Source organism: Oratosquilla oratoria, chromosome 41, assembly GCF_046742065.1.
Source record: "Oratosquilla oratoria isolate Oo_2021 chromosome 41, ASM4674206v1, whole genome shotgun sequence".
NCBI classification, from domain to species: Eukaryota; Metazoa; Arthropoda; class Malacostraca; order Stomatopoda; family Squillidae; genus Oratosquilla; species Oratosquilla oratoria.
In genome coordinates this window covers 28,893,827-28,905,882 of record NC_134817.1, presented here as the reverse complement: position 1 = coordinate 28,905,882, position 12,056 = coordinate 28,893,827, and the positions used below count along the sequence as shown (strand labels likewise).

Here is a 12,056-nt window from a genome sequence, read left to right as displayed (position 1 = left end):
AGAAAATCAGCTTTTTTATATTTGAAAAATAGAATAGTTCGCTTTTTCACTTTCAGTGCGATGGGGGAAGAGGTCTGACACACACATTAATCAATACTTATACACTTGTCTGAAAGGTATGCAAGTTCAACAAAAGTGCTTAGGGCAAGAGAAAGATTCCATGCTTAATTTTTTTTTTTCTTACCTACCTACATAATTTTTTCAAGACATGTTAGTCTAAACAAAATTTTTGAGGCTGGCTTGTATTTGCATTGCACATAAATCTGCTTGTCTACATATATTATACTTATGTAGGAACAGTGTATTTTAATGAAATTCCCCAATCCTGTCCAAGCTTGTAGATGCTAAGGGGTGCATAACTCGGAATATAACTCAAATTTACACATTTTGTACTCTTTACAGACTGAGGATCCATGACATATTAGCAAGCCAAAGGTTGGCACAGAAATGAACTGATAGGTTTGCACAACAAAAAACAGTCATTTCTTTCACCAAAATAAGGATAATTTTTCCTACCAGAAAACCATCCTCGTTCTTTTCTAGAAGCAAGGCTTGGTCTTTTTTGTACTCGGTACCTTTAAAAATACTACTGAATCGGCCATCACTGTATTTGAATGTGAAAAATGTTGACCAGCTATTGCTGTTTTAATATGTCCATCAAGAATGTCAAGCTTGAAATCTACAGAATGTTTGATTTTAAAGGCAGCAGGGAAGTGACAACCAGCACTAAAAGTTTAATGCCTGTAGCAACTGATGTCTTTTGGCAAGTGATTTGGAGAGATTTTTTAAATTATGAAGACCTCTAGCACACTTTTTTAAAGTATGAGTGTTTTTGCTCTCAAATATCATTGTCCACAATCGGATCAGTGGACCAAATCTGACAATTAGCTCAGGGTAGTGACAGAGAAAATGATGTTTTGGTCTAAGGTTGATGTTTGGGAATATGGTAGCTCTGTAATCAATATAATCCTCAATTGGAGAAGCCAATAAGACAATCTGACCTTGGGCTATAGCTGGAGCACAAATCAATTTTCACGTATTTTTTTTTTTTTGCATATGTTTATTCTCTATCAGTTGTATGCATCTGACTTCATCTACATTTTTTTGTACTGTTTTGCCAGGTATAAAAATTTTGCTTCTAAATTCAAGTAAAATAATGCTTATTCACTCAAAAGTAGCTCTTCCTTCATCTCATCCAAGAGCGAATCATCATCTGTATCATTATTCAGTGAAACATTATTTTCATCAATTTCCATTTCTAAGATTTCATTTACAGAGAAATCAGTTTCCTCTGTGCTAATTTGGAAACAGCTGTCTTGCAATAATGTGCAATATCTATGTTGATGAGGTCACACCAAATGTTTTCTAGCAGTTTTTAAAAGGGCATGCTATTCTGTCACCCCAATTTTCCTGTGCAAGATTTTTTTTCAAATGGCAAATAAAATCTCTCAAGTTACTACATTTCTGTTGACAAAGGGGTTGAGTACAATTCAGAAGTACACTTTTGGATTCAGTTTTGTCATATAATGAGCAACTAGACCTGTACTTGTGCTCACGATACACGTGTGTCTTGAAAGCAGAATAGCTTGAAAAACTTTGCACACATTTACCTATTCCACACGGAAATTGATGGTTTGGAGTATTTCTGTGATACTTATAGTGACTGACATATTGCTTCATGTTTGATGCAGAGTATGTACACTGCTTACAATTATACATTGCTACAGTTTAGTGAAATATTTGCCTAAACTATTTATGTGCACTGTAAAAACCAATCAGTTGCTTTCGAAAATTTGTGGCAACCAGAAAGATTCAATAATTTGCAGTTTAGGTCGAATTTACAGAGCTAAACAATCAACTTGCATCAGACGAGAAATTACTAAAAGAGAATAATGTGCCAGCTGCTAAGAAAAACAAATATACTTAGAGAAAATAATAGTTTTACAAAATTTCCCTCAACGTTCCGATCTCTTTTGTTGGGCTGCAAGATGTCCGCTGTATTTATCCCAGAATGCAATGCGCCGCACATAGGTTAAACGTTTTCAGTGCATTACTGAGAAAACGCATTTTCTCGGTATCTACTGAACTTCCTCATTAATACAGTTATACAAGATTTTCTCAGTATCGTACCGTATATTTTACTGCAATTTCTTAGAGTGTTGTAATCAATACAAATACATACAAACGTCCAAGAAAACAAGTGCAATATATCACAAATTACAAACCGTGAAATATATGTTTCCCGTCGTTCCGGGTTCTTCACACGCATCGTATTGTAAAGGGAAGACGTGTGGAGAAGAATGTTCAGGTACCTGTGATGGTTTTTCAGTATTAATCGGTACTGGATTCTTTGGTTTGAACTTACCCATCCTCGCATCAAAAATAGTTTCAGCGAAAAGTTTCTGTACGTGTGCGGCAGAATATTCGTCCAATAGGCGAAGCTCTTCTGCTATGTACTGTCCATAAAAATAAAATCTGTCTCTTTGAGGAACTTGCGCAGTTGCCACATTCTGTAACATTCTGAAAGCGTGCGGCAGAGTGTCATCGTTGGGTTTTCGCCTTTTTGGTTGGGGTCCACTGGAAGTTTCATCGTTCTGCGAGTTCGAGAGAGATTCGGAGACTTCTTCATGTGTTTCTTCCATTTCGTCCTCAACGTCTTCATTTTCAACCGGACTGTCGACACTGACGTCGCTCCTGATATCCTGCGGAAGAGAATTTTATTTCGTCAAGGTGAGAAGATAAAATATAAATGTGCTTACATTTACATACGACTCATAAGTACACTCAAACCATGCCTGAATTACCTTTACTACAATAAGTCAAGTATCAAGTAATGGAGTAGTATTTCGGGTGAAATATCCAACACCTCTATCCCCGTGGACAAAATCTATAAGGAGAAGCAGTCACAGCGGTGGTAAAGGAGAAATTTTACAAGGGTAGCTCAGCGGTGGGGTACTAAAACCCATATTATTATTTTTTATGATTAGTCCAAATTAAAACATTTAGTTCCGTTTTTTCGCTATCAGATTATAAAATTAAAGAATCACTCTAACAATCTCGATCTCAAGCTCGGTTTTTGCTAGACTGGATAATTTTGAAATATGTAAATCTGAAAGAAAAAACTACTTAGAAGACTTGCTGATGTGAGATGAATGATTAACATAACGCCACAGTAAGACTGGTCTGTTGAGGTGACATTACCCCATACAGAGATAAGACTAGATCTTTAATTGTAAAGCTATAGGGGCAGCACTGTATGCAGATTAATGGCCTCAGTTAAGACCACTAATCAAATGAAGTGAAGATACTGAAGTGTTGGATTCAAGCTCATAACACTGGATTAATATCCACACTTTTAAACTTTATGGCTTCTACTAAAATAATTATAACGGATTACAAATTGACTGGGTACCGAGACATCCAGATAAAATGTATTTGCACAGGAAATTCTTACTCTGTTGGTTGTCAGGCCGGACGGCCCTTCACCGCTTTCACTATGCCTCTCCAGATGGTTCTATCCTCTGCCAATTCTTTCCAGTCCTCTCTTGGTGCCACCCTCTCCACGTCCTTCTTTACTCCATCCATCCATCTGTATCTGGATCTCCCTACTGGTCACCTGCCCTCTACTCCTCCTTCCATCACCTTTGGTAGTCTGTCTCCCTCCATTCGTACGCAGTGTCCAGCCCACCTTGCTCTTCTTTCCCGTATTTCATCCTGAATGTACGGTTGCCGAGTCTGGTCTCTAATTTCCCCGCCATGTCTTCGTCTCCATTTCCCTTCTTCATCATATACTGGCCGAGGATTCTTCTCAGGATAAAAAAAAAAAAAAAAAAAAAAAAAAAAAAAAAAAAATCCAGTCTCTTCTCCCTTTCTTTTGTCAGTGTCCATGTCTCTCATCCGTACAGGATTGTTGGTTTTATTACAATGTTATATGTTCTTATAGTTCTGCTGATGGTCCGACTCTTCATTACAGATGCCAGGGCATGGTAACATCTGTTTCCTACAGCTATTCGTTCGTTTATTTCTATGTCCAATTTATTTCTCTCACTGACAATGGATCCCAGGTACTTGAACTTATCCACTTTCTTCCCATTTCTACTTAGTTTCATAATTTCCGTTTTCTGCTCATTGCATTTTAGGCCTATCTGTTCTGCTGTTCTCTAGAATACTGTAAAGATCTCGTTAATTTCCTCCACAGTCTCGGCCACCACATCCTCATAATCGGCATAAGCGAGGTTAGTTATCTGACCATTGGAGAACTTAGCTCCACCTGGAAGGTTGGTAATGTGCCTGACTGCTTTCTCCAGTGTAAGAATAAAAAGTAAAGGAGACAGCATACATCCCTGCCTAAGGCCACTGTGTATGTTGAAACTTTCTGTATCTTGCCTTCCAATTCTTACTGTACATCTGCTTCCTATGTAGCACGTTTTAATGATCGGATATTTAGCTGGAATATTCAGTTCTGCCATTATGTGCCACATTGATGGTCAGTGCACACTATCATACGATTGTTTGAAATCTACAAATAGCTGATATAGGGTCTTATCATATTCGTAATATTTCTCCATTAGTTGGCGGGCTGTGTGAATATGATTCGTAGTTGACCTGTTTCGCCTAAATCCACACTGACATTCCCTCAACTCCTCTTCTGTGTATGGTCTAAGCCGCTTCATTAGATTCCTTGTCTATACTTTGTATAATACACATAATAGGCTTATCCCTCTATAATTGGCGCACTCTAATTTGCTCCCTTTCTTATAAATTGGAATAATAATCGCTTTTTCCCATTTTGTTGGTCATTTTTCCTTATTCCATATTTCTTTTAATTTATAAATCTATTTTCCTGGACTTTCCCCATTTTTTAGTAGTTCTGCTAGTATTTCATTACAGCCTGGAGCTTTTCCATTTTTAATTCCTTTATGACCATCTTTATTTCAGCTAATGTTGGTTCTTCAATGGGATCTGTATTTATTACTTCTGCAGCCTAGATTGGGTGAGCCGGGTCCGATCTGTTTAGCAACTCATGAAAGTACTGCTGCCACTGTTCCATGACTTCGTTTTCTCCATATAGCATATCTCCAACTAGTCCTTTCATCATCCAATTTCTAGCTTGAAAACCTTTCTTTACAGCTCTCAGCTTTCAGTAAATATCTTAATTGTAACTTTTCGCAAAGAGTGGTACACAAAAGTAACTATTGCATAAACAGGTATTATATATTGTGACTTTATATTGTTCATATTCTACGTTATGAATATGTTTATTGTAATCTTATAGGCACTGGATTTCATTTTCCCCTTTCATTTCTTCCTTATACAATTTACCTTTTTTTCCCTTTAGTCATTCACTCCCACCTTTCATTTATTCCTTATAAACCCTTCTCATACTAGCTTCATCCACTCTCCTTATTCAGTTGTAAAAGGGAGAGCATTCACATATACAGGGAAACCGAGTATATGATACCGGGATTCAAACGTAGGGAATGTCATAAGGGATGAAAGATTAGTTGTAAAGCTCAGCAACCACAGAGTACCCATGCTGACCCACATATTAGCTTGTAAATATAAATCGACCCGATACTGATGATCATTTAATTGAGGTTAGATTAGATTAGGTCTGGTTAGCCCAGAATGGGCTAAGATCGGCCACCCCAAACATGAGTTTAAATATATATAACCCTCAAGTATTCTGGGTTGTGGATCTTTACAATGTCCGGGCGATGCCCTCTGCCTGGTATAGTGTCGATTGAGGCCAAGAGGCGTTAAAGAGAACATGACGTCCAATAAACACGAGGTGGAAGTAAACCATGCTCCCCATGAACAACGATAATCATTGTACGACTTGTTTTGGGTCTTGATAATACAATTCGATATGTTATATCGATCTGATATCGAACATTGATACAATATGACACATTCTTTGTTATACATGAAAACTCAATAATTGTCTCGCTTTCTAAAAATATATATATATATATATATATATATATATATATATATATATATATATATATATATATATATAGACACACACACACACACTGAATGGTTCCTAGTGAACAGATTAACATCTTTTCAACCACAATTCACTTTTAATTCCATGCCATTCGCAGTCGAAACTGGCGAGGAGCTCGGAGGAAGCATATATTGGAAATTGAAACGTGGTCGAGCCGAGGACTAACTCAGCTCGAACGTGACAAAGCGTCAGTGACTTAGCCTATTGCGCATTGGGCTAAGTCACCGACGCTTTGTCACGTCTGAACTGAATTAGAGTCCTTGGCTCGACCACATTTCACTTTCCAATATACGCTTCCTTCGAGCTCCTCAGTCTCGACTGCGATGGCATGGAAAGTGACTTGTGGTTGAAAAGATATATACATATATATATATATATATATATATATATATATATATATATATATACGTGTGTGTGTGTGTGTGTGTATAAGAGAGAGAGAGAACTCAACCGTAAAGTGTAATATTGTATGGAAATATATTTGTTACCATTTCTTCGGATCGAAACAACCGCTTGTCAGAAGCAGAAACATCGCCTTTGTCGGCATTAGCGGCATCCTCAGTGAGGCGAAGATTTTCGAGTCCAGCACGCGCCTTGATACGTTTAAGCCAACCAGTACTGGCCCTGAAGGTGATGTCTACGGCCTCATCTCCCCTGTCTTTCTTCAGGTCGTCGAACAAGGTAACAGCCGTCTGTGATATCATTGCAGCGGAGATAGGAACTGAACGATTCTTTTGGTCTTTGATCCACAACAAAAGTTGACTTTCCATTTCCTCTAATAATGGATCACGCGGCCACGTAACCCTTTTCGCAGTCAAGGACACAACATTCTCGCAGGCTGCAAGAAATTCGTCCCTTTTCTGAATCACAGATCCAACTGTGGACGGTGGTTTGCCAAGAACACGTGCGATGTGTTTGGCGGATTGACCATCCATGTACCTCTGTATTATGTCCATCTTCATTCCCAGAGACAAACTTCTCCTTACACGCTTGGGCTTAACAGGCAAACCTTTCATAGTGCATTTGCCGGACATAATTACTACACTCTACGATAAACACAGCACTGCAAAGGGTACCTATGAACAGACGAAGCTGATCGTAACACAAACGTAGTGTATCGATCGTACGGTTCGTTCTGCTGTGGTGTCACGGAGTGACTGCCAAGGTGGCGAAAAACGTGAATAACGGCATGCGCAGATACCTAACTTGATACTATCGCGCAGTCGCATGAGGTAGATTTAATTCCGGCTAGCAAAAATTGAGCTCGAGATCGAAATTATAGTGATGGATGATCGTAAAACGAACAATCTTTAAGTAGGAGATTCCGTTACTGTTCTAAAGAAGCCAGCTAGATCAGAATTTCATAATTACATACAATGGAGCGAGATCTGTACTGTGTTGTTGTTGTCTTTCCCTAGACTGTCCGAGCAGTCCCGTCTCCCCAACAAAGAATGCCTCAGCCGTGCAATGTGTTTGCGTGCGTGCTAGCACGTTTACACCTGACTAGAATACACGAAAGGGGCTATGCTCGTGAGCTGTTTTTTATTTTCCATTAACACACCTAACTTAACTTAAAATTCATTGAAGGGTTTGGCTTGGGCTACTTTATCTTCTCGGTCAGTGTTTCCTTGCAAGCACCCACTGGGGATGATGAAATCTATCATGGGAGTTCTGGGAGGCTATGCATGCATACTTTCTTTTCTCCTTCTAGTGATATTAGGAATTGCCGGACTGCTTAAACCTGACTACAGGGGGAGCGTTTAGGGTCGGAAAAGATTGGGAAACGGTGTTCTAGGTTATTCCAGAAGCTGACTCTGCGGAAAACTTTGACATCCTTCAGACATGTAGTCTTCAGTTTATTCCTATGAGACACTCCCGTCGTATATGTAGTCTTGTACGAAAATACTAACCATTTTAGTAACTGAATTGAACACAGCCTTTTCATAGTTGTTAACCTTCTTCCAAATGTTCTCGCTATACCTTACAATAGTTCTTGCTTCTCGTTACACACGGAAGTAGTTTTTAACCTTTTCCGTGCGGAGGATTTACATGTTTCAACCAAATAAACTTCTTTATTTGCAAATATATGCATATGACTCAGGTGAAAAATGTAATCACACATCTGTCAATCACGTTCAAACCACTGTTGGAGTAGAAGACTGGAGACGGGGAATCTATATATTTCAATTGCAAACTGCAATCCTCTTCAGTAGATACAAATAAGAATAGTGAGTGCTACTTAAGTAGAACTCACTATTCTTATTTGTATCTACTGAAGAGGATTGCAGTTAACAATTGAAATATATAGATTCTCTGTCTCGTATTTTCTACTCCAACAGTGGTTTTAACGTGATATATATATATATATATATATATATATATATATATATATATATATATATATATATATATATATCTTCTTTTCCTGTTAGCGTTTCCCATTTTCATATGGGGTCGCCGTTCCTCGCTAGTCGTTTCCACTGGTTTCGGTCCATCACCTGCTCCTCCTCCAGATGTTTCTCCTTAATGTCCTCTCACAAGTCAATATATAAATCCAGACAATTTGTGAATTGCCTGGTTCACCAAGTCAATTTAGAAATCAGATAAAATTCGCAGACAATTTACAAAGTGACTAAATATTTGATAGATTTTCTTGGCATACTGACTGAAATGAATACTTATGTGTGTGTGTGTGCAACAACTTACTGTTACCCTCTCAGTATGAGCTCAGAGTTCATTATTTTATTGGTATATTGACTGATATGAAGTAATGAACTGACAGAACAGTATCCTTGGACCGTTGAAGTGCACTGTTTTCTTTGAGTTTATGAAGTCTTCCTTGAGAATTCTGGTCACAGGGTCTGGATAGGTAGATCCCTCTAATGGACCATCTGAATGAACGAAAACAAAGAATAAATGCAGATACTTTTGTTTCCTTAATAACAGAAGAAGGCATTTAATTAACGGTGAAAGACTTGCCATGTGGTTTTGAGCTTAATCACATTGGTTATCAGTTACCTTGTATAACTTTTTTTTTTTTTGCGAGTTTCACTACCTGGCTGAGCGAAGTCCTCAGTCGAGTCATATGGAGGGTTCGTGCATTCAGGTGAATCGTTTGGATGATTCATGCACTCAGTGGATCGTCTGGAGGATTCGTGCACTGAGGTGAACCGTCTGGAGGATTCGTACACTGAGGTGAATCGTCTGGAAGGGCGGTTCATGCACTCAGGTAAATCGTCCGGAGGGTTCGTGCACTCAGATGAATCGTCTGGACGAGTAGAGTCAGAGGGGAAACCGTAATCTAGTAAATCCTCTTCAATGATCATTGTTTTCAAAACTTCTTCTAGATCTACCCTGGCCTCAACACCAAAGAGTTCGATTCCAGAATGGTAAATGGTGTTCTTTTGGAACTGCACAAACCCGAGTCCCATGGGCTAGTCACTTGTATCAACCCATGGCTACGTCCGGTCTGGCGTTCTTAATAATTTCATTATACGTGAACACACGCGCGCGCACACACACACACACACACACACACAGATTGTCGAACGCTGGCTTCACAAGCCAAAGGACCTGGGTTCGTTCCCCCGGCCGGGCGGGGTCGAGGATTTGTGAACTTGCCCATACCAGGATTCATTTCAGTCAATATGCCAAGAATTTTTTTTTATCAAAATTTATCACTTTCTAAATTGTCTGCGATTTTTAGCTCATTTCTACATTGACTGGGTGAACCAGGCAATTCATAAATTGCTTGAAAAATAAGTCATTTTACAAAGTGTCTATAATTAGATAATGACTGCAACACACACACACACACACACACATATATATATATATATATATATCAAAATGTTAAGTGCATTTTTCTCGAACATCACATAAAAAAGTTAATAAGGCATTTCAAAATTTCGTGCGCGTGTGAAGGGTGTCACACACCCCGGGAATTACTGCTCTGATTGGTAATTAAGCAAATGCCAGTTCTCAGAGATCTTTCATTAACATTTCTACTACAGTCAAAGAATCTTTAGGAAAACAATATAAATCCGAATATTAGTATATAATCAAGTTTTTGTCAATTTGCTTAAGCTGGTGGCAAAGAGACTGGTCCCACGACTACAGGTGTTTTCCTGTAGACTACAAATAATACACACATGAACCCACAAACACATAGCAAAACAATTAATACGGCATGTATTAAGTGCAAGAAATATAGCCTTCTGCATAGATGCGGTGATTTGTGGAACGAATTAGATGAAACAATTAAGGTGGAAATAAATTATCTGAAATCAAAATGGAGACAGATTCAAGCACACATATTAAGATCAAAGAGGGGAATAGTAAAAAATATATATATATTTTGGAAGACTTGCTGTTGTGAGATGAATGATCAACAAAATGCCATAGTAAAAATATAAAAAAGCCTGAAACATAAAAGGAAATATAGCTTTCTACATACATGCGTTGTTTTTGGAACATACTGATGTTCACCAATGTTTTATTTTAAATAGTGGTGAACAACATAATCGAATTTATGGCAAACCTTAAAGAATGAACACACACATACATATGTATATACATATATATACACATGCAACAGTAATCAGTCAACACCTTTGAGGCTTAACAGGTGCTAAAACATTGGATTTGCCGAAATATCCGTTGTACCGTATGATTTTTGCAAGTTATGAACAATGAATAAGCACCTGGTGTATTTCTGTACATTTATGTAAATGAAATGGCTCATTGAATTGTACGAGTGTTGGCTGTAGCTGGGATGCAGACTTGAGTTGCTAAATGCGGGTCTGCCGATTGTTGCAATTGTCGCACGGCCTGTCCAGCCGGGCCTACAAGCGAAGACAAAATACACTTTTGCGCATTAAAGTAAATACCTCTCGCGTCCAGCTGCCTGATGCCATGCCATTTTTTTTAAGTTCTTTAGCCAAACCCGAAAAGGTACATCGTTCTTTTAATTTCATGTTTTCACAGAGTATCTCTATTATGAGTGCTGTCACAAGTTTTCCTTCCGAACGGTGCACCACCACAAACCATATTAAAGTGTGAGTGAGACGAAAATTCCCTATATCCAGAGGTCGTTCGCATTTAACGGATACCGTTCGTTATTTACGGGGAGTCGTTCGGTCATACTCATCCTATAGTCTCTCACGAATCCCCCAACCCCCATTGCGCGCTATATTCAGAGCAGTTAATAATGCTTGTTTCTGTCTTGTATTGTACAGTACAATACTGTCCTCATCTAAATGTAAACAAAAAGTATTTTGTACATTTCAAATATCCCGTGTATGTGTACAGTAAAGTATGCAATCAATACAGAACATTGCGATATATGGGTCAAAACTTCACTCACAAAACAAGACTAAACGAATGAGATAGGAACAATAATTCACGTCAGTAAAAGCAAGGCCTGAGCGACAGGCGTAGACGCGTGGTAGATATGGGGAATGTGTACGTTATTTACAACGGCATTGGCACACACCGTAAATGACTGCCTCCCTCCCGGGACTAATGCGGAGTTCCTCAGAAGCTTGAGACTCGTTCTCAGCTCGTACCCAAACGGTTCCACAGCATCCATATCAGCACTCAACACCTCTCCTGTGACGAGTCTTGTTCACAATTCCGTGACGCCTCCTAAAACGCCACAGCCAGCCATCACTACATTTAAAATTCTATGCCACGAACAGATACACTTTCAGCTCTCTTCTGTATGTACCACTTGTACACAGCCTCGTCAAGGTTATCGGGACGAAGTTTTCTTATTCTAAAAATTACCTGTTCTTTCTTCCGAGGCCCCAACTTTCTGACGGTTTCCTTTATCTTGTCCTTGGTTTTGATGAGGTTGCGTACAGTCGTCTTTTAGGGCCCTTACTTGTCCTTAAGTTGACTTCGAGTCAATCCAAGCTCGTGATCCTGAATTATTTCCAATTTCTGAGGTATTGGTACAATCTTCCTCCTGGCCTTCGCACCAGATGAGGTGGACGAAGTAGGCCTCTGGTGCCATTCTTCGTGTACAAACCTTTATGTGCAA

The 12,056-nt window shown here is 38.8% G+C and overlaps 1 protein-coding gene across 3 annotated transcripts in view; it reads right to left on the bottom strand.

Annotated features, from left to right (window-relative positions):
• Positions 1-1,039: 1,039 nt before the first annotated feature.
• Positions 1,040-12,056, bottom strand: part of LOC143021091 (uncharacterized) — a 66,362-nt gene continuing 55,345 nt past the window's right edge. For all 3 annotated transcript variants that reach the window (XM_076178367.1, XM_076178365.1, XM_076178366.1), the window contains exon 4: positions 1,040-2,702. In XM_076178367.1, coding sequence (XP_076034482.1) covers positions 2,211-2,702 — 492 coding nt within the window. In that variant the 3' untranslated portion in view covers positions 1,040-2,210. The remainder of the gene's footprint in view (positions 2,703-12,056) is intronic.